We start from the raw sequence: 23,895 nt of genomic DNA on the forward strand, positions 1-23,895 counted from the left end.
AAGGATATAGGGACACGGGTGGCGCTGTGGGTTAAACCACAGAGGCTAGGACTTGCCGATCAGAAGGTCAGCAGTTCGAATCCCCGTGATGGGGTGAGCTCCCTTTGCTCGGTCCCTGCTCCTGCCAACCTGGCAGTTCGAAAGGACGCCAAAGTGCGAGTAGATAAATAGGTACCACTCCAGCGGGAAGGTAAACGGCGTTTCTGTGCGCTGCTCTGGTTCGCCAGAAGCTGCTTTGCCATGCTGGCCACATGACCCGGAAGCTGTATGCCGGCTCCCTCGGACAGTAAAACGAGATGAACGCTGTAACCCCAGAGTCGGCCACAACTGGACCTAATGGTCAGGGGTCCCTTTACCTTTTACTAAGGATATATTTTAAAGATAAAATAAATAAAATGCATCTCTGTGGGGTATAGGAATTTGTTCTTCAAAATAGACTCTGCCCCCCCCCACAAGGTCTGAGGGACCCTGCTGAAAAAGTTTGCTGACCCCTTAGCTTATATAAAATACGCAGGGATTTATGCCATGCAAAATGAACCGTGGAAAGAGAAGAAGGTTTAAATGAAGACTGTCTTCTAAATTGTAAAATAGAAATTGTAATAAAAATTACATAATATATATGTATGTATATATATGGCCGCTTCTCCTGACACGGCTGTTTCTGGAGTGACGCACGGCAGCTGCCCTGAACAGCAGAGTGATACCGTTGCCGGGGTTGGGATGGATGACCACTGGGGAGCCCACCCAACTCTACAATTCTGCCAGTTGCTGGGCAATTCTGCCACTAGCCCTGAGAGGAAGAGGCCTTTTTGGAGCACTGCAGAGGCGTTCGTGCTGGAGATGGATTGCCAAACATTTGCGGAGAGCCGAGCAGCAGCCTGAGGGATCCCCAGAGATGGAGAGGAAGCATGCCAAGAACTAAGGAAGGAGGCAGACGCAGAGGGAAGCTATTGACATATAAGGCCTGGCTGCAGCTTCTGTTAGGTAAACTCCCCGGCACAACTTGGCTCGGCAGCCCCAGCACTCAGCTGTCCATTGCTTGACCCAGGAATCACATGATCCTCGAAGTGGGAGGCTGGGACACCTGGAGGTCATCCAGTCCAACCCCGTGCAAGGCAGGAAACGAAAGCTCTCGGGAGCAGGGTCTTCTCTTGAGGCTTTCAAAAGGGACAGGACAGGTGGATATCCCCCATCCCATCTCCATTTAATTCGAACCTGCGCCTTAAAGCACCCGCCCCCATGAATGTTAGAATGTTGTTGGATAGAAACTAAGTGGTTTCCAGCTGTAATGCCTTAAGAGAATATGGAAAATAAGGTTTAGAATCAGGTTAAAATTTATTGATAAGGATTTGCTGAACTAACAATCTGAATTGGAATACAAAAAAACGGAGGTATGAGGAGGTCTGGGAAATAAGTAATGAAAATTTTGTGTGCTTTTAATTATTTTCATTTTTGTATTTTTGTTATTTTTCTTTTCTTTTTTTGCATTTTCATTTTTATTGTACTACTATTGAAAACTTTAATAAATATTCTTATATAAAGCACCCACCCCCACCCAATATTTTTAACAGCAGCAGGATTCGGCCCTGCAATCTGTCCAGGACAAGAGTGCCTCTGCCCGTGCGTGGAGTGCCATTCCCTTAAGCGTCAATGTAACCAGTCCCTTCGGCTGCCAGGGGGGGGAGTGGCTCTCTGGCAAAGGGACCTCTCTTTTGAGAATGCAACAATCCTGTAAGTGTCAACTCAGGTGTAAATCCCACTAACGTGGACCAAATCCTGCCCCCCATTTACCTGGGGCCAAACTGCCGTGAGCTCAGCGGGGCTTACTTCTGAGTAGACCTCCGCAAAACATCTGCTTTAGCCCTGCAGTTTCTTTGACAGCAGGCTTGGTGCCCGCTGGTCCAGATCCACACCGCGCATATTAATCGTGTCCATAAATTTTATGGCACTTATAACCCACCAAATTTTATGGCACTTATACTGGGCCAAGATCCCCCACTGAACTTCACGGCTGCGCATGGATTCGAACCCTGGTCTCCCAGGTCCTCGTCTGACACTCTAAGGCAGGCATGGCCAAACTTGGCCCTCCAGCTGTTTTGGGACTACAACTCCCATCATCCCTAGCTAACAGGACCAGTGGTCAGGGATGATGGGAGTTGTAGTCCCAAAACATCTGGAGGGCCAGGTTTGGCCATGCCTGCTAAGCACTACCCCACTGTCGAAAGCACATAACTTCCTCCCAAAGCATAGCTGTCAACTTTTCCCTTTTCTTGCGAGGAATCCTATTTGGAATAAGGGGATTTCCCTTTAACGTTGCCAGCTATGTCCCAAAGAATCGTGGGAACTGTAGTTTTTCCTCACAGGGCTCCAAGCACCCATAGCGAACTACAGCTCCCATGATCCTTTGGTCAAAACCATGCACTTTAAATGTGTGCTGCATGTGCTTATGGCGAGCCAGTCAGATGGGCAGCATATATTATTATTATTATTATTATTATTATTATTATTATTATTAGGGTGAAGTTCTGCCCCGCAACTCCATGGGGCATCAGCGCATGGCAAGTGAGCAGCATGGCTGAGCCGTATCTGTGGCGATGAGATTTGTGGCTCGTTACAGTATATTAAGATAAATTATTAGGATAAAAACCAAGCTGGAAAGGATTTGCTGAAATATTTAATTGAACTAGAATACAAAATAGGGAGGTGTGAGGAGGTCATGGAAACAAGTAAATGAAAGACAAGACATGGAAAGATGGAAATGTTTTTAATTGTTTTTACTTTTTTATATTCTGTATTTTCTGTTTTCTTTTTTTTCTGTTTTTTTCTTATTTTTGTAACTTTTTTGAAACTTGAATAAATATTATATTTAAAAAAAGAGAGAGAGATTTGTGGCTCGTCAAAAGCCACAATGATGATGGGTAGCAAACTAGACTTTACTCAGAGTAAGTAAAGGTGAAGGGACCCCTGACCATTAGGTCCAGTCATCACCGACTCAGGGGTTGCGGTGCTCATCTTGCTTTACTGGCTGAGGGAGCCGGCGTACAGCTTCCGGGTCATGTGGCCAGCAGGACTAAGCCACTTCTGGCGAACCAGAGCAGCGCACGGAAACAGCGTTTACCTTCCTGCCAGAGTGGTACCTATTTATCTACTTGCACTTTGATGTGCTTTTGAACTGCTAGGTGGGCAGGAGCAGGGACCGAGCAATGGGAGCTCACCCCGTCAAGGGGATTCAAACCGCCGACCTTCTGATTGACAAGTCCTAGGCTCTGTGGTTTAACCCACAGCGCCACCCGCGTCCATCAGAGTAGGCCTATTGAAACTGACCACTGTCACTAAATCAGGTCCCTTAATTTCAGTGGGTTTGCTCTGAGTTGAGTATCACTGAATAGAGCGAAATAGATCTGTGGCTCGTTAAAAGCCACACTGATGTTGCAAAGCAAGGTTTGCCTGCGGAGAAATCTTGCCTTAATTCCACAGATGTAAAAAAAATAATAATAATGGAGGGGGGATTTAAATTCTGAACATTAAGGAGGCTACAGTCCACGTCAGACCCCTCTACACAGCAAGATACGTAAACCACAAACAAGCCAAGGGCTCCCACTGCCAACATATCCGTCCAGACCTCTGAGTTTGCCCAAATTTGGCTTGCTTTTCCTGAGCGGAGGGTAGTTTCCCTTCCCCCCGCCCCCACCAGCCATAAATCCGAGAGAGAAGTGTTTAGGCTGATGAGTCCTGGAAGAGGAGATGAGCTCCGCAGCAAAACCAGCCCACAGGAGAAGGTGGATTTCCTCAACCGGGTGCCCTCCAGCTTTTCTGAACTATAACTCCCAACTAGAACTCCCAACAACCGGCCGGCGTTAGGCAGCTGCAGTCCCAGAGAGCTGGAGGGCGTCAAGACTGCAACATAAATAATCCTAATTTGGGAATCCTGGTGCAAAGGTTTTAGCCGTGCCTCTGAAACCTGTTGCAGGAATTTATGTATAGTTTTCTATACAGTATTGGATATTCAGAATGTTGCAGGAATTTATGTATAGGTTGGGGGGGTTGCCCCTCCAGCAGATATCATACACATGCAGCCTACTACCAAAATCAGCACCATCACTTTTGTGACTTTTGTGATTTGTCCCCACAAAACACTTCATCACAGTTTCTTCCTATCTATTCAAAGGGCCTCTGCTGCACGATACCAAATGTAAGAATTCACTGATAAATGTCTCCATGTAGTGGCTCACTGGGAAAACTTCAGAAATTCATATAGACATGTGAGCTCAGATACTCAGCAGCCCCTCTGCCTGAGTGATAATCCCTGGCATCCTGATACCTGAGTGCCAGACAGGTAGCCATTCCAGAAATAACAAACCCAGATGAAGACAAAAGGGTGAGATTAACTTGGCTGGGAAACAGGGAAATGTAAATGTCTCTTTTGTTACACTTGATGGGTGGCGCTGTGGGTTAAACCACAGAGCCTAGGACTTGCCAATCAGAAGGTCAGTGTTTCGAATACCCGTGACAGGGTGAGCTCCCGTTGCTCGGTCCCTGCTCCTGCCAACCTAGCTGTTCAAAAGCACACCAGTGCAAGTAGATAAATAGGTACCACTCCAGCGGGAAGGTAAACAGCGTTTCCATGCGCTGCTCTGGTTTGCCAGAAGCGGCTTAGTCATTTTGACCAAACTGACCAAATGTTTTCTCTGCAAAGTCAAAGGAAAATGGGAAAGCCTCCCCATTGTCTTTTCCTTCACAAATCCCGTCTTAAGGGTATGTCTGTGTATGAATAGGGTGTGAGCCTGTGGCCTGGCCCAGGAACTAAGTATTTATCATTACAAAAGACTGGCCAGGCTCCCCAGGGTGAGCATTAATCAAGTGAGCGTTAACAGGTAACCTGGCATACAGGAGGTAAACAACACACTCAGATTTCTGTTGTAGAGCGCCTTTTCTGTGATGTAGGTATGATGCTTCTGGGGGTGGTCTTGGACTCCAGGGAGGGCAATTTAAAATGTCTATATAAGGGGGGGGCACACCTGGGTTCTGGGGTCCTCCTCCTTTCCTGCGTGTGAGGGGAGCACCTTGTTGGAACAGTTCAATAAAGATCAGGCTTACTGGCTGCTTTGCTTCTCAATATTCTCTGGTTGGCCCCTGTTCTTATCTCCGACCGATGGAGAACCTGCAAAGGACTCTATAAGGGCTCTTGTGTCCCCCCATAAGGGAAGAAGGGCAGATTTTCGTTTATTACACAGGGCTGGCAACATCTCCTCTCTGAAACCCCTGGAGAGCTGTGGCATGGACATCACCATGAGGCGTTCTTTGCTCCTGGGTCTCCCCGGTGTGGGTGGACTACAACTCCCATCGTCCACAGCCAGCTTAGCCCACTGGACAATGGGATTTGTAGTCCACCCAGGGACCCAGACACGAGGGACACCAAAGCCCAGAGTCACCATCCGGCGGCTTATTTTTCCTACTCACCAGGAGCACAGTTGTCCACCAGGGCTCCCAGCGCCTTGCCGTCCTGCCAGTCGCGGTTGAAGTTGGTGATGGGCAGTTGAGGGACCTTGTTCTGGATCCAGCCCAGGAGCCGCTGTTTGGGGGTCTGCTTCTTGGCGTCCTCCTCATCCTCATCTTCCCACATGGGCATCGAGATGGAATAGTGCAGGATCAGGGTCCATATCAAGCCCAGAATCAGCTTCAGATTCCCATCCACAATGGCCTTGCTGTCTGTCGGGAGAAAAGGCCGAGAAGGAAAGGGTTAGCAACAAGGCAAGGAGCACTCTGCGTGGCCTTTTAAAAAATATCTGCAGAATAATTCTAATAATGTGGCTTATTTTTTTGCGCCCCACAAATCTGACCCCACTCGAAACATTAAAATCGTCCCAACGCAGGGCTGTTTATCCCTTTGACATCAGAGAATGAGAATGAATGCATCTTTACAGTGGTACCTCGGGTTACATACACTTCAGGTTACATACGCTTCAGGTTACAGACTCCGCTAACCAAGAAATAGTACCTCGGCTTAAGAAGTTTGCTTCAGGATGAGAACAGAAATCGTACGGCAACGGCGCAAGGCCCCATTAGCTAAAGTGGTACCTCAGGTTAAGAACAGTTTCAGGTTAAGAACGGACCTCCAGAACAAATTAAGTTCTTAACCCGAGGTACCACTGTGCCCCTAAACATTTTTTAAGGAAAAAAGCACTGATTCTAGGATTTCCTCCAGAAGGTCCCAAATGCAGCAGGCAAGTTTTCGAGTTACACAGAAATTCGGGGGGGAAAGGTTAAAAGGAAGGAAACAGCTTTTCCTGGGCAGAATCAGAATGTTGCTAAACTGAAGTTGTGTCTCTTTTATTAGTATTGATTTTGACAAGCTTACAAAAGTGTCGTTTTTATTCTCGTTTTGCACTGTATCTGTGGCGTATTGTGTTTTATCACGTATACACCGCCTTGCTATATGGCATGGGTAGCCAAACTAAGGCCCGGGGGCAGGATGTGGCTCAATCGCCTTCTCAATTCGGCCCGCGGACGGCCCGGGAATCAGCATGTTTTTACCTGAATGTTTCCTTTTATTTAAAATGCATCTCTGGGTTATTTGTGGGGCATAGGAATTCATTCAAAAAAAATTTCCAAAATATAGTCCGGCCCCCCACAAGGTCTGAGGGACAGTGGACCGACCCCCTGCTGAAAAAGATTGCTTACCCCTGCTATATGGCATGAATTTGTGCCATGCTGACACTTCTACAAATCAATAAAACCAGAGAAGTACATTCTATCCTGCTCTCCCAAGCCACAATCTTCACTGGCTCGACTTTACTGAAATAATAATAATAATAATATATAATAATAATTTATTATTTATACCCCGCCCATCTGGCCGGGTCCCCCCAGCCACTCTGGGCGGCTTCCAACAAAACACTAAAATACAATAACCTATTAAACATTAATAGGTTCCCTAAACATTAAGCTTCCCTAAACAGGGCTGCCTTCAGATGTCTTCTAAAAGTCTGGTAGTTGTTCTCTTTGACATCTGGTAGGAGGGCGTTCCACAGGGCGGGGGCCACCACCGAGAAGGCCCTCTGCCTGGTTCCCTGTAACTTGGCTTCTTCCCAGGAGAGGCTGGGAACAGGTTTTGTGTGTGTGTGTTGGGTTGCTATGTGCGGCAGGAAAGCCGAGGTTTGAGAAGCGGGGGTGAAGAGGTTACGGGGAAATCCCATCTCCGCTGCCCTAGGAATCTCTGACACATTTTCGAGCTGTTCCTGGGAACAACAATGCAATACTGCGCCGAACTCTTTCCCTTCGAGCTCAGTCTTTCCATAAACACTCGCTACGGAGGGCAAGGCAGCCTCCCATTTCCTTAGCAATCTCTCCTCCGCTTCATAACAAACATGAGCTGCGGCAATGCGCTGCGATGGACCACATTCAGCATCTCCAGGTGGACCAGAGGCATCCGGCGTCACAAAGGCATAGCTGTCAACCGTCCCTTATATGGTGGGAAACTCCCTTATCCCAGCACCATGTCCCGCTGCTGTCCCTTATTGATGTTGTTGTTTAGTCGTTTAGTCGTGTCCGACTCTTCGTGACCCCATGGACTGTTCACTGAGGCCAAGAGAAGCCCTCAGTGCTTTTGGGGGGGGCGCAGGGGTACGCATACCCCTAAACATTTTGTGATTCTAAGTTTGGTCTCACTGAGGGGCGGTATTTCAATATGGGTCAAAAAATGAGAGAACGCCTAAACCCCCCTTTTTTTAGAAAAAAAGCACTGGAAGTCCCACAAAAAAACGGTCAGAGGAGCCTTGACGAATCCTTCAAATAAAGACATTACAGCGGTACCTCGGGTTACATACGCTTCAGGTTACAGACTCCGCTAACCCAGAAATAGTGCTTCAGGTTAAGAACTTTGCTTCAGGATAAGAAAAGAAATTGTGCTCCAGCGGCACAGTAGCAGCAGGAGGCCCCATTAGCTAAAGTGGTGCTTCAGGTTAAGAACAGTTTCAGGTTAAGAACGGACCTCCGGAACGAATTAAGTACTTAACCTGAGGTACCACTGTACTGTACATGGTCTTAGCCACTTATCTGAGCTGTTATGGCCCTCGGCTTAAAGAAACAGATGCCAGGTTTGCATCTGACGCTCCAGAAAAAATTCAGTCATTGGCACACGGCTTGGCTTAATTGCACAAGTCCTAGGAGCAGAGTTTTTCTGGAAAGTTCCTCGCAAGGGTAGCTAATTCAATGACCTCTACCACTAGCAATCCTGGCTGAGGCTGATGGCAGTTCCACAACACTTGGAAGGGACCACACTGTGCCTTTAATTAAAAGCTTCCTGTGCTGGTCCCGGGGGCTAACCGCGAGGCAAGGTCCGAGTCCAGTTTGAGGTCGAGGGTGCAATATGGAGGCAGTCTGTCAAAGCTGAAGCTGGTCCAAGGCAGGGAGTCAGGTGAGGTCAGGAGCTCCGGCAGAACAGCAGGACGGTGCAGGCAGGAACAGGCTAGCAACGATGTCCCACAACCTGGGACTGGGGCTGACTGGCTTTTATCTGTCCCAAAGCATAGGGCGGCCCCGATCCTCAGGTGACTTGCCTCTCCTGGTCTGGAGTTGAGCACTCCTTCCTCCTGCGGGAACGTAGTTCCCTCCGCCTCTCTGCCCTGAGCCTCTGCAGCTCAGGAGAGGCTGGAGGGTTACTGGACCCAGAGGCAACCTGACGGGGCTGAGAGTGGAGCACCTGCAGGCAATGGGTCCTCCATCACCTCAGGAGCCAGAGCAGACTCAGCTGGTGTCTGCACCTGAGGATCCAGCACAGGTGAGGACCCTTCAGGCTCAAGCCCCAGCCCCGGCTCAGCTGGTTCTGGAGGCGGGGAATCCTGTGCAGGCTGGGATCCCTCAGGTTCAGCCTCCGAGTCCAAATCCCAGGCCATCACACTTCCTGTCTGCAGTTTCTGCCCTTTTTTACACACACACACACACACACACACACACACACACACACTCCAGTTGAGCAACAGAAATATTAGTGAATATTTGCCCTTAGCATCAGTTCCCATGAGAGAGAGACAGGGAGAGAGATTTAATTACTAGTTTCCTTGCAGCTTCTTTAAGAACAAAACAAAACAAAAACCCGGCAACTTCATTTTCAGATGTCAAGTTCAGGTTCAGCAACATCGCTGCCAGATTTCAAATCTGTTCAAGGTTTCATTTCGCACCTAATATCCTTCAGATGGAGCCTTCCTGGTTCAGCCACCAGAGTCATAGCTTAGACTCTGCAGGTCTGAGTCCATCCCCTCCTCATTCCCAATTAACCTCCCTCTCCAGGATCTTAGTTGGGGCATGCGCAGAGTGCCGGGAGAGTGGGCCAAAAGAACAGAGAAGAATCTGTTGCTTTGCTGAGAGCATAATACAGTTTCAGTTGCATGCAAGGTCAGATACAGTCTCCTTACAGCCTACAGATTATGCCTTAAACACAACAACATTTAAATAATAAAATTATTATTATTATTATTATTATTATTATTATTATTACACAGCAGATGGCGCTGAGTCATTCTCACATGCTGCTGACTCATTCTCACAAGCGCCGCAGCTGCAGGACAAAACACACCCCAATTAAACAGCACACCGAAACGAACCCTTTCTTGTCCTTTTCCGCAGCACGCACGAACCCGTTACATTAACAATAATAGTTGATGTCATTTGGGGTAAAGGCAATTGGAGGCGCGTGGTGGAGGTGTATAATATTACGCCTGGCGAACAGAGAACAGGTTTCTTCTTTCTTTCTTTCTTTCTTTCTTTCTTTCTTTCTTTCTTTCTTTTTTCAGCTTTCTTTTTTTTATTATTGGTTTTCAACTATTACATTGCAATACAGATGTACCAAAGCCAACACCATTTCCTCCCCATCTCCCCATACATTGACATTTCTATTTCCTCAATCCATCATATTATTCTTTTCTCCTTCCTCCCACTCGATTTCCTCCACATTATACAATTTACAATAATCTTTGCATTCTACAATGCAATATAAATTTTAAAGAATATTTCAAATATAAATAGAGTAGTTTAAACTCTGTTGCAGCATTCGAGGAACTTCCGTAATAGTTGCAAGGTAGATATAAGAATCAAGATATATTAAGAAAAAGTTTAATTCTGATAAAAGTGTGTATTGGCAATAAGTAATATGAAATATAGAATAGACGGGAGGTGGGGTCTTTAGTGTTAAGACCAACTTATGTCTTACTGTTTGTTAAGAAAATTCTGTGTCTATGGTCAGTGGCGTAGCGTGGGTTGTCAGCACCTGGGGCAAGGCAAGTAATTTGCACCCCCTAACCTGTGGATTTGCGCCCCCTAACCCCCAGATGTTGCGCCCGGTGCGGCCGGGCCCCCCCTGCACCCCCCACGCTACGCCACTGTCTATGGTTATTCCGTGGGTAATTTGGTATTTGTGTTTTCTCTTTCTTCTTTTCTTGCTGCATCAACAACAATAATAATAATAAAGAATCTGTCCAATCCTCTTTTAAACCTATCTGGGTTGGGGCCCAGCACCACCTCCAGTGGCAATGAGTTCCACAGTTCAACAATGCACCGCATGGAGAAAGGCTTCCTTTGCTCTGTCCTGAACCTTCCAGCATTCAGCTTCGTTGGGTGAATACAAGGCAACTGTTGACATGAATTAGCACGTGCAAACCCTCCCTCCCCCCCCCAAAAAAAACCCCTGGGGTGTCTGCCTGTTTCCTCTCAAAGGGGGAGAAGAGATACACATGCTACCCCCCCCATTGCAAAGGGAAAGGGAGCTGGCGCCGGGCCATTCGGCATGATGGACATGGAAAATACGGTTGGATCGCACTCAGGGAGGAAATGGGCTGCAGATGTTTGCAGCGGGCGATGGTGGAGAATCAGCTCCCCACACGATCAGCTGCCTCCAGGGGTCTTGCAGGGACTTGGGGGGAGGAGAGAAAGAGAGAGATTGAGCACCAGTACAGGAGGCAATGTCTCTGCTTTTAAAAAGCAGAGACATCACCTTGCCAACAAAGGTCCTTATAGTTAAAGCTATGGTTCTCCCAGGAGTGATGTATGGAAGTGAGAGCTGGACCATAAAGAAGGCTGATGGCCAAAGAATGGATGCTTTTGAATTCTGGTGCTGGAGGAGACTCTTGAGAGTCCCATGGACTGCAAGAAGATCCAACCGATCCATTCTGAAGGAAATCAGCCCTAAGTGCTCACTGGAAGGACAGATCCTGAAGCTGAGGCTCCAAGACTTTGGCCACCTCATGAGAAGAGAAGACTCCCTGGAGAAGACCCTGATGTTAGGAAAGATGGAGGGCACAAGGAGAAGGGGACGACAGAGGACGAGATGGTGGGACAGTGTTCTTGAAGCTACCAGCAAGAGTTTGACCAAACTGCGGGAGGCAGTGGAAGACAGGAGTGCCTGGCGTGCTCTGGTCCAGGGGGTCACGAAGGAGTCGTACACGACTAAACGACTCAACAACAGGACTAAATGACTAAACAACAATGCAGGAGGCAATTGCCGTCAGATGTGAAGGAATTAAGCAGCTATCTTATTTTTAAAAGACACCTGAAGGCAGTTTTTAATGTTTAATGCTGTATTGTTTTTAACACACGATTGGGAGCCGCCCAGAGTGGCTGGGGAAACTCCGCCAGATGGGCAGGGTATAAATAATAAATTATTATTATTATTATTATTATTATTATTATTATTATTTATTAAATATTATTATTATTCTATGATTAACAGGTGTGGACACCAGTCTGCTCCTTCCACATCTATTGCTACTAAATGTGGGTGGAGGAATAGGGAGCAACCTTTTCTAGACTCGCAGCTGTCTCTGTTCTTCCTCCCTGCACCCCCTACCTCCAAGCCAGAGTGCACCCCCCCCCTTAAAAAATAAATAAATTCTCAAAGAAGTCTGGATTCACAACCAGGGACTGCAGCTGTCCTGGTCTGGGTGTGTGAGGGAGGAGAGAGACTTGTTGCTGGGGAGCAACAGGGGGATGTAACACGATCCTTCTTTGCTAGAGGGGGGAGCAGTTGTAGAAGCAAAGGGGTTCATAAACTGCTCCTTTGCAAAGCAACACTTTGAAGGCCATTGACGGTGTTTCCTGCCAGACTGGTGTTTTTGTTTTGTGTTCTGCAACATGTTTTCTGACAAAAAGAATAGTGGATTCGTGGCGGATTTATTCCGCTCGATTCTCTGTTCTGTGATGCCTCTCCAATGCTAGAAAAGGATTAAACATAAGAAGAGCTTGCAGGATCAGGCCAGTGGTCCAGTTCCTGAAGCATCTTGCTCTCACAGTGGCCGGACCTCAGTGTCCAGGTTGGACGATGGGGGTGGAGACGTTCCTTCAGGTATACTGGGCCGAGGCCATTTAGGGCTTTAAAGGTCAGCACCAACACTTTGAATTGTGCTCGGAAACGTACTGGGAGCCAATGTAGATCTTTCAAGACCGGTGTTATATGGTCTCGGCGGCCGCCCCCAGTCACCAGTCTAGCTGCCGCATTCTGGATTAATTGCAGTTTCCAGGTCACCTTCAAAGATAGCCCCACGTAGAGCACATTGCAGTAGTCCAAGCGGGAGAATCACAGGATTCCTGTGAAGGGATCCCACCAGGTCATCTAGCCCAACCCCCAGCAATGCAGGAATCAAAGCTGAAGAATCTCCCAGCAGGCATTGCCCCATGAACCGGTTCACAATATAAATATAAAGAACGGTGTCGAAGCAATGACTCTTCATCATCAACTTCATTCCAAATACTTCCACTCCATTCTTAACTTTGGATTTGATTGATAGCTTATAATTGAAGTTAATTTTGCCAGTTCTATATACTCACTTAATTTACAAATCCACTCTTCCTTTGTCAGTGTGACCTGAGATTTCAATTTAGTAGCAATCACTACCCTGGCAGCTGTTGTTGCATATAAAAAGATGGATTTTTAAAATATGTGGTACGTCTTTGCCAGGGGACGCGGGTGGCGCTGTGGGTTAAACCACAGAGCCTAGGACTTGCCAATCAGAAGTTCAGCAGTTCGAATCCCCGCGATGGGGTGAGCTCCTGTTGCTGCTCGGACGCTGCTCCTGCCAACCTAGCAGTTCGAAAGGACATCAAAGTGCAAGTAGATAAATAGGCACCACTCTGGCAGGAAGGTAAATGGCGCTTCCGTGCGCTGCTCTGGTTCGCCAGAAGCGGCTTAGTCCTGCTGGCCACATGACCCGGAAGCTGTATGTTGGCTCCCTCGGCCAATAAAGCGAGATGAGCACCGCAACCCCAGATTCGGCCACGACTGGACCTAATGGTCAGGGGTCCCTTTACCTTTTATGTCTTTGCCCACCAACCCTAACAGATAAGCTTCGGGATTTTTTTATCAAGGGTTTTTTTAGCATTTTCTTAAGTTCCTCATGCCGTGTTCTTGTGGGGTGGGTGTGCCTATTCCCAGCCAGGCCAGAGTTCCCATGTGCGGGGGAAATTATCCACTGCGCGGCCTGCATCAGAAAACATGCAGGGAGAGAGGGCTTGATGAATCCAGCAGGCAGACGCTTGCGGATCTCATGTTTCAAATGCCTTGTCACTCTACGTCACAAGGCTTGCATTAACTGATGCCCTGCATCCCTGCTCCGCTGCCATGGCAACTGCCTCCCTCCCTCTTCCCCAGCAGTTATTGATCACCCCCTAAGGGGACCTTCGCACATTTCCAAACTGCCTGGGACCTTGGAGGGGTCAAACCGAGAGTTTGGGGGCAAGAGGAGCCAGATGTTCCACGTCTTATAGCAAAGATGTGGTTTTGTATTTTAATTTTTCGGCAAGCAGGCAGAAAGGAGGGGAACTTTTCTGCTCATGGTTTGCGTCTAAACACATGCGCACGCACACTTCCAGCTCACAACTGAGCTCATCCCTCCAGAGGCAGCGAGAGATGGCTGAATTTTCTTTCCCAGTTGCAGCTGGTTGACCTCAGGCCTCAGCTATGAGATGGGCAGGAGAGTCAGGCTTGTGCGAGAGTGAGTGTGTGAGCGTGCAGATCAGTGGCAGAGAAGAGAAAGCCAGATTTCTGATTGGCTCCGGGTTTTTGGAACCAGGTTCTTGGAAGCTTTCGAGCACATCCTGCACTAGGCATGAATGCTTTAAATGCTCCAAGCACCCTGGGAGCTGTAGTCCCGTCTCCCCAGTTAATATTCATTCAATCATTTATTGTTATATCCTGCCCTTTGTCTATTCTGGAGCACTGGATAACATAACCTTATAAAACAGGAGTTGAACAACATTGAAAATGAATAAAGAAGAAGAAGAGTTTGGATTTGATATCCCGCCTTTCACTCCCTTTAAGAGGTCTCAAAGCGGCTAACATTCTCCTTTCCCTTCCTCCCCCACAACAAACACTCTGTGGGGTGAGTGGGGCTGAGAGACTTCAGAGAAGTGTGACTGGCCCAAGGTCACCCAGCAGCTGCATGTGGAGGAGCAGAGACGCGAACCCGGCTCCCCAGATTACGAGTCTACCGCTCTTAACCACTACACCACACCTAGAGTTACAGCAAAAAAATGCAAATAGCTGTAGTTTGTTAAGGTTGCTGTGAGCTGTTAGGAGACGCCGTTCCCCCCTCACAGAGCTACAATTCCCAGCGTTAAGATTGGCGGTTAAGCCACTCTGGGAAGCTATGATTCTATCACGGGGCCTTCTGGCGGTTCCCTCCCTGCGAGAAGTGAGGTTGCAGGGAACCAGGCAGAGGGCCTTCTTGGTGGTGGCGCCCACCCTGTGGAATGCCCTCCCATCAGACTTCAAGGAAATAAACAACGATCTGATTTTTAGAAGACATCTGAAGACAGCCCCGTTTAGGGAAGTTTTTAAGGTTTGATACTGTATTTTGTTTTTAATACAGTCGTACCTCGGGTTACTGTTGCACGTTTTCCAGTTACAGACACGCCGAAACCTGGAAGTACCGGAACAGGTTACTTCCTGGTTTCGGCACTCACGCATGTGCAGAAGCACTAAATTGTACTTTGTGCATGCGCAGAAGTGCCAAATCGCACGTGCACAGAGGCGGCACTGCGGGTTGTGAACGCTGCGGGTTGTGAACGTACCTCCCTCACGGATCACGTTCGCAACCCGAGCGTCCACTGTACAGTGGTACCTCGGGTTACATACGCTTCACGTTACATACGCTTCAGGTTACAGACTCCGCTAACCCAGAAATAGTGCTTCAGGTTAAGAACTTTGCTTCAGGAATGAGAACAGAAATTGGGCTCTGGCGGTGCGGCGGCAGCAGGAGGCCCCATTAGCTAAAGTGGTGCTTCACGTTAAGAACAGTTTCAGGTTAAGAACAGACCTCTGGAACAAATTAAGTACTTAACCTGAGGTACCACTGTATTTGGTTGGGAGCAGCAAAGAGTGGTTGGGGAAACCCAGCCAGATGGGAAGGGTATAAATTATTATTATTATTATTATTATTATTATTATTATTATTGGGAAACCCAGAAGCAGAATCGGAACACAAGGCCACGCTCCCTTCTTCTGGTTTCCAGCAACTGGGTTTCAGAAGCCTTGGTGACTGCCAACTGGGGTGGCAAAACACAGCCCTTCTGGCTAGTAGCCATCGATAGCCCTCTCCTCCTCAAATTTCTCCAATCCTCTTCCAAAGCCAACCAGGTGGATTGAAATCCTTGGCTCCTGTGGCAGGGAGTTCCATAGCTAGAAAGTATTTTATCTGTGCTGAATCTTCCGATATTCAGCTTCCCTTTACGCTCCTGAGTTCCAGTGTTATGAGTAGGACTGGGTGACATATTGATATATTGTCCAAAGTCAGTTTGAAGTCCCTATCGTGATTTCGGTTTCGTAGTTTTTGACCTGGCACCATATCGCGAATCGTGATGTGTGTATTTGTGCGCTATGCAAAAATCACAAGGCGGGGAAGTGAAGCCAGCTGACGCCTCTACCTAGCTCCATCCTTATTTCAGACATTGTAATATATCAGTAAGGGACGCATGGGTGGCGCTGTGGTCTAAACCACTGAGTCTCTTGGGCTTGCCGATCAGAAGGTCAGGGGTTCGAATCCCTGTGATGGTGCTCAGTCCCTGCTCCTGCCCATCTAGCAGTTCGAAAGCACACCAGTGCAAGTAGATAAATAGGTACCACTCCAGCGGGAAGGTAAACGGCGTTTCCGTGCGCTGCTCCGGTTCGCCAGAAGCGGTTTAGTCATGCTGGCCACATGACCCAGAAGCTGTACGCCGGCTCCCTCGGCCAATAAAGCGAGATGAGCGCCGCAACCCCAGAGTCGGCCACCACTGGACCTAACGGTCAGGGGTCCCTTTACCCACTTCAGGTTGTGTTTTTTCAGGTTGCGGACTGCCGAAACCCGGAAGTACCGGAATGGATTACTTCTGGGTTTCGGCAGTTGCGCATGCGCAGAAGTGCTAAATTGCAACCATAGCATGCGCAGACGCGGGTTGCGAACGCTGCAGGTTGTGAACGTGCATCCTGCATGGATCATGTTCGTAACCCAAGCGTCCACTGTTTATCAATACAGTGGTACCTCAGTTTAAGAACAGCCCTGTTTATGAACTATTCAGTTTATGAACTCCGCAAAACCAGAAGTAGTGTCCCGGTTTGCGAATTTTACCTCGGTCTAAGAATGGAATCTGAATGGTGGAAGGGCAAGGGTGTCAGGAGGCCTCATTAGGGAAAGCGTGCCTCGGTTTAAGAACAGTTTCGGTTTAAGAACGGACTTCCAGAATGGATTAAGTTTGTAAACTGAGGTACCACTGTATTTCCCGATGTTCAGCTGCTGATCTATCACAAGATAGATATCGTCCAGCCCTAATTATAAACTTTATATGACTGTGCGTTTTTATAAACTTCAATCATGTGGCTTTTAACTTGCCTTTTCTCTAAACTCCAAAATGCCAAACATTGCAGCCTTTATTCAAAGGGGGGTCCCCTTCACCCCCTTAATTATTTGCGGGGGCCCTTTCCTGAACTTTTACAAACTCTACGATCTCCTTTTTGAGGACCAGAACTGTACACAGTATTCCAAATGTGGCAGCACCATAGATTATCTAACAGTATCATGAGATTGGCAGTTACAGATAGGTAGCCGTGTTGGTCTGCCATAGTCAAAACAAAAAAAATTCCTTCCAGTAGCACCTTAAAGACCAACTAAGTTAGTTCTTGGTATGAGCTTATCACCAAACTTAAAACCATGGAGAGACCTGGTCTGAACAAAGACATTGGATTCTTATCTCATTATACATGACAAAGCCATTTTTCACCTTCTCACCCCTTGCTTTTTCCTGTAAGACCTATTGCAGTCGTTAAGAGCCGTCAACAGGCTCATCACAGCTATCTGCCAATCACCCATTCCCACCACCGTTCTGAGTAATACCCCTCCCCACCTTCTCACTATATAGAAGGGGCTGGAAACTTCTGTTTCAGCGTATCTGAAGAAGTGTGCATGCACACGAAAGCTCATACCAAGAACTAACTTAGTTGGTCTTTAAGGTGCTACTGGAAGGAATTTTTTTTGTTATGAGATTGGCAGCTATTGTAATGAAATTTTAAAAAATTGGGAAATGATATACAATGAATTGAAGAAAATGTTCCATCTAACATTTGTTAAGAAACCTGAAGCATTTCTGTCAGGGATTGTAGGAAAGGACCTGCCAAGGATGTTGAAAAATATCTTAATGTATGTAACAACGGTGGCGCGAGTCTTAATAGCACAAGGATGGAAGAACGAAGAAACCCCGACTAAAGAATTATGGCAAGAGAAAGTGATGGATTATGCAGAACTGACAAAATTGACATATATGCTATGGGACAAGATAACTGTGACTTTAAAGATGAATGGGAACCTTTTACAAAGTATTTAAAGAAGCAACAAAGTGAACTGGACTCCTTGGCAGGTTTTGAATAAACACTCACAAACTTTTTACTGATAATAATCAGTTAGATAAAATAAGGATTTATACAACTTTGTAGCATGCAGAGAATAGCATTTACAGAGAAACCAGAGATGGGAACTGCAGGAAAGTCAGGGGGGATGTTTTATGGGGGAGAATTGGGGGGGGGGAGAGAATTAAGGATGATACGTTGTAAGATAATATGTTTTGTTTAAATTCCTAATAAAAAATATTTTTTTAAAAAAAAGAGATTGGCAGCTATGTTTTCGATTCCTTTCCGAATGATCCCTAGCGTGGAATTTGCCTTTTTCACGGCTGTGGCACACTGAGTCACTACTATCACTACTATGAACCCCCAAACAATAGTAGAATTTGGTCAAGACCCATCATGTATCCTATGGGGCACATGTCTTCGGGCCAACAGGGAGTGGAAACAGTGCTTAAATCTTCTGGCAAAGTTTTAGGAGTTCGGAAGGCTGATCACAGAATTGGAGAGTTGGATGGGACCCTGAGGGTCATCTAATCCACCCCCCTTGCAGTGCAGAATCCCACCCGTCCCTGGGTCCCCAGTTCAGTGTCTCTAAAAGGGCTCTTCCAGAAGCTCCCCCCATTGCTATTCCCCCCCTCTTGGCTAGCCCCATTTTTAAAAATAAAAATAATAATATTTTTTATTAGTTTTGAATTACAGTCCAATAACTGGCCAGCCCCAATTGAGAGAAACCAATTGGATTGATTCGGCAGAAACACCAGCGTGTGAGGAGATACTGCCACGAATTTTATACACATAAAATTCACACAGAAACACACCATTTTACTTCAACTCGCTTGTGGAAACAGCTCAGAGGCCGTGAAAGAAGGAAGGTTAACAACAGGAAGATTTAAAAGAACTATTGGAAAGACTATCAAAGGAAGTAGAGATCTGAGATGATCAGGACCCACCTCCCCAAACCTAAAGCATGGGAAGTCCCAATAAAAAAAATTATAATTCGGCAGAATATTGGGACGATTTGATATGTATTTGTATAATCTGGAATATTTAATGTGATTGGATTGGATTGTTAAAATGGAAAACTTAATAAAAATGATTTTTTTTAAAAAAATGGAGAGAAACCAAATATGCTTGCTATGGGTTTGGTAACCTGAATCCTCAGCTGGAAGGAGAAAGATTGGGGTTTTTCGGGGGGGGGGGAATGGGGGTCAGAAGGGGACCTGTGAGCCGCCACCCTGAGTCCCCTGCTGTGTCTGTCACAGGACACTGCCAAGCTGGTTAGATACAAACAATGAAATAAGCTGTCAGAAATGTAGAAGAGTGTCTCAGGGGGTGGGAATCTGAGGGAGGGGCCAGCCCAGCTGCAAGCAGATGTTTGGTGAGTCTTCCCCCCACCTACCCCCCCAAAAAACCCAGGCATCAGCCAGGAGCTGCAACTTGCGTTCAGTCTTGGTAAGGAGGGGGGCCCAGTATCTCTGCTAATATCCTACAGGGCTCCCCAATTCCTGCCTCCCATCCTGGGACAAGTCCAGAGCTCCTTCTGTTCTAAGCCTCCGCCTTGATCTGTTTTCAGGAATGTTAGACAGCGCTGGCTATTGTTGTAAACAAAAATTGCCCTTTTCCCTTAAGGGGTATCCAAGAGCCCATATAGAGTCCTTACGTAGGTTCCCTATTGGTAGGAGAAAATAACAGAGGCCAACCGGAGAATATTGAGAAGCAAAGCAGCTAATAAGCTTGATCTTTATTGATCCTTTGCAACAGGGTCCTCACTCACCACACGCAGGAGGGAGGAGGAACCCAGAACAATGGTGCGCAAGGCCTTATATAGACATTTGAAATTGCCACCCTGGAGATCAAGACCACCCCTCAGATACATCATACCTACATCAAAGAAAAGGCGGTCTACAGCAGAAATCTGAGTGCGTTGTTTATCTTGTCTGACTGGTTACCTGTTAATGCTCACTTGATTGGCTTGCCTGGGGAGCCTGGCCAGTCTTTTGTAATGATAAACACTTAGTTCCTGACCCAGGTCACAGGCTCACACCCTATTCATGTCTTAAATGTGCCCTTAGGACAGGATTTGTGAAGGAAAAGACAATGGGGAGGCTTTTCCATTTTCCTTTGACCTTGCAGAGAAAACATTTGGTCAGTTTGGGAATCAAAATGGTTCCAGGTCGGTCTTCCTATGCTGATCTATGTACGTGCTTGGTTGGTACATTTATGAACATTTAACAGATATCTAAGACCTCAAAATTCCTGTCACAATATTTAATTGAGCATTTGCTGCCATTTGTTACCCTGCACTATATGGGATGTCTTCCCATCACTTTCCTTGTTCGAAAAAAAACACCACAGGTTTGTTATCTATCTGTCTTTTATGTTCGTATCCCGCCTTTTTCTCCAAGGAGCTCAAGGTGGAATAATAATAATAATACCACAGTCACACTGGATTGCCCCAACCTTTGTAGTTCTCCTCCCTGTTTTACCCCCCCCCCATGACGACCCTGCGAGGTAGGATGGGCTGAGAGTGAATGCCTGGCCCAAGGTCTCCACCCCCGTCGTTCTGCCCGGACACTGAGGTCCAGCGCCGAGGTCCTTCTGGCGGTTCCCTCCCTGCGAGAAGTGAGGTTACAGGGAACCAGGCAGAGGGCCTTCTCGGTGGTGGCTCCCACCAGATGTCAAAAAGAACAACTACCAGACTTTTAGAAGACAGCTGAAGGCAGCCTTGTTTAGGGAAGCTTTTAATGTTTAATAGGTTATTGTATTTTAATATTCTGTTGGAAGCCGGCCAGAGTGGCTGGGGAAACCCAGCCAGAAGGGCAGGGTTGTTGTTGTTCAGTCCTTTAGTCCGACTCTTCAGTGAGCTTCCTGGCTGAGCGGGGGATTCGAACCCCCAGCGCTCTAACCAGGAAGGCCAAAGACTCGGAATGGCCATCAGCTGCTCCCGGCAGCTGCTTCTGGGAGCAGAGACCACGCTCTCCTACTTGGGCCCGATGTCAGTGGGATTAGTCCTGGAATGCCTGCCCTGCCTCCCTCCCCCCCCTTCCCACAGCCCCCACTCCCTGGCCCAACAGCTGCCCAGCACGGCCCAAAGGATTGAGCTGGCACAGGATGGAAAAGAGGCAAATTTTCACTGTACCACCCTGTGTCCCAAACACATCGTGCGCCTAGAGACCAATCTTCCCTCGGCAGAATGACAGATTTGGCGTAGGACACTGAATTATTGGCTTCGCCTAAACTGAAATCCACCCCCCCCCCCCCATCTAATATCCCTAGTGCTGCAAGATTGTCACAAGAGTGCCTGGACTAAAATTGTTTATCAAAAACTTCACTCTTGCGGTTTATCACTGCAACAGCTACTCAGTAAAGCAAACAGTCTAATTTGCCAGCGCCTAAACGATATCGAAGGGATGCGGGTGCCGCTGTGGGTTAAACTACAGAGCATAGGACTTGCTGATCAGAAGGTTGGCGGTTCGAATTCCCGTGACGGGGTGAGCTCCCGTTGCTCGGTCCCTGCTCCTGCCAACCTAGCAGTTCAAAAGCACATCAAAGTGCAAGTAGATAAATAGGTACCACTCTGGCGGGAAGGTAAACGGCGTTTCCGTGCGCTGCTCTTGTTCGCCAGAAGCGGCTTAGTCCTGCTGGCCACATGACCCAGAAGCTGTACGCTGGCTTCCTCGGCCAATATAGCAAGATGAGCGCCGCAACCCCAGAGTCGGCCACAACTGGACCTAATGGTCAGGGGTCCCTTTACCCTTTACCTTTAAACGATATCGAGCGTCAGAACAACTTGGCCACAATAAGGAAATTTTGCCCATCGTCTGACTATTTCCCACCTTCCCATTTTGACTCTCTGGCACCCTATCTGCATAACCTAGTAATTCTAAAACATAGACATGCTTTTACTCTCGCAAGATTGAATGTATTGCCCTCGGCTGGACTTGAGGGACAATTCCAACAGATTCCACACGGAAAACGCTTCCGTCTCTGTGGCAGTCCTGAATCGGTGGTGCATGCCCTTCTGGCTTGCGCTCTTTATAAAGACTTGAGGAATGAGGTTATCACCCCTCTCTTATTGTCCATTCCGGGTCGCCCAGCCACTGCCACAGTGTCCTTTCTCTTGGCAGATCAAGATGAGCAGGTGACAGCAAAGGTGGCAAGGTTTTTAGCCAGGGCAATCAGAATAAAATCCACTATTTGACTACTGATTCAAAAAACCTAAAATGTATTTTATATACAGTGGACGCTCAGGTTGCGAACGTGATCTGTGTGGGATGCACGGTTGCAACCCACAGCGTCTGCAACCTGCAACGGCGCATCTGCGCACGCACAGGTTGCGATTCGGCACTTCTGCGCATGCACAAAGTGCGACTTAGTGCTTCTGTGCATGTGCGCCTGCCGGAACCCGGAAGTAACCTGTTCCAGTACTTCCGGGTTTCGGCGGTCCGCAACCTGAAAAAACACAACCTGAAGCGGCTGTAACCCGAGATATGATTGTAACTGGCTTTTTATTTCTATTCTTTGTATAGTATCACAGAATCATAGAGTTGGAAGAGACCCCAAGGGCCATCGAGTCCAACCCCCTGCCAAGCAGGAAACGCTATCAGAGCACTCCTGACATATGGTTGTCAAGCCTCTGCTTAAAGACCTCCAAAGAAGGAGACTCCACCACACTCCTGGGCAGCAAATTCCACTGTCAAACAGCTCTTACTGTCAGGAAGTTCTTCCTAATGTTTAGGTGGAATCTTCTTTCTTGTAGTTTGGATCCATTGCTCCGTGTCCGCTTCTCTGGAGCAGCAGAAAGCAACCTTTCTCCCTCCTCTATGTGACATCCTTTTATATATTTGAACATGGCTATCATATCACCCCTTAACCTCCTCTTCTCCAGGCTAAACATGCCCAGCTCCCTTAGCCGTTCCTCAGAAGGCATCGTTTCCAGGCCTTTGACCATTTTGGTTGCCCTCCTCTGGACACGTTCCAGTTTGTCAGTGTCCTTCTTGAACAGTGGTGCCCAGAACTGGACACAGTACTCCAGGTGAGGTTTGACCAGAGCAGAATACAGTGGCACTATTACTTCCCTTGATCTGGATGCTATACTCCTATTGATGCAGCCCAGAATTGCATTGGCTCTTTTAGCTGCCGCGTCACACTGTTGGCTCATGTCAAGTTTGTGGTCAACCAAGACTCCTAGATCCTTTTCACATGTACTGCTCTCAAGCCAGGTGTCACCCATCTTGTATTTGTGCCTCTCATTTTTTTTGCCCAAGTGCAATACTTTACATTTCTCCCTGTTAAAATTCATCTTGTTTGTTTTGGCCCAGTTCTCTAATCTGTCAAGGTCGTTTTGAAGTGTGATCCTGTCCTCTAGGGTGTTAGCCACCCCTCCCAGTTTTGTGTCATCTGCAAATTTGATCAGGATGCCCTTGAGTCCATCATAAAGATGTTGAATAAGACCGGGCCCAAGACAGAAACTTGTGGCACCCCACTAGCCACTCTTCTCCAGATGAAGAGGAACCATTGATGAGCACCCTTTGGGTTCGGTCAGTCAGCCAGTTACAAATCCACTGAGTGGTAGCAGAGTATTGTATTGTGGTTTTATTGCTATGGCCAATGGCTGACGCAAACAGATTCATTCATTCATTCAAGCAGAATTGCTGCCCTGGGCGGGATCCCCAAAGGTCGTGTAGTCTGCATGACCCCTCTGACACACACACACACCCCATTATGCATCAACCCACAAAATAAAAATGTCAGAGGAACACGTTGAATCAGTTGAAAGGAGAGCCCACCTACCCCAGCTTCTCACAGTGGCCAACCAGATGCCCGTTATGGGAAATCTGCAAGCAGGATTCGAACACAGGATCCCTCTCTCCTCTTGCTGTTTCTGGCACCTGAGATTCAGAATCAATGCTGCACTCCGACTGTGGAGGCAGAGCGGAACCATCCTGCCGTTGTTTTATTGACTATAGTTTAGAACTTATTTCTTATAATTGTTAAGAGTGGATTTCTGTTAAATTTTTATACGCTGATATTGA

General features: G+C 47.4%; 2 protein-coding genes across 6 annotated transcripts in view; one reads left to right on the forward strand and one right to left on the reverse strand.

Moving 5' to 3' along the window:
* Positions 1 to 23,895, forward strand: part of LOC310826053 (interferon-induced protein with tetratricopeptide repeats 5-like) — a 202,848-nt gene that overhangs the window by 169,974 nt on the left and 8,979 nt on the right. The window lies entirely within an intron of this gene.
* Positions 1 to 23,895, reverse strand: part of FLNC (filamin C) — a 124,565-nt gene that overhangs the window by 81,788 nt on the left and 18,882 nt on the right. For all 5 annotated transcript variants that reach the window (XM_083699720.1, XM_083699719.1, XM_083699717.1 and 2 more), the window contains exon 2: positions 5,461 to 5,709. In XM_083699720.1, the coding sequence (XP_083555846.1) occupies positions 5,461 to 5,709 (249 nt within the window). The remainder of the gene's footprint in view (positions 1 to 5,460; positions 5,710 to 23,895) is intronic.

This window comes from Podarcis gaigeae (genome assembly GCF_964106915.1).
Source record: "Podarcis gaigeae genome assembly, chromosome: 10".
NCBI classification, from domain to species: domain Eukaryota; kingdom Metazoa; phylum Chordata; class Lepidosauria; order Squamata; family Lacertidae; genus Podarcis; species Podarcis gaigeae.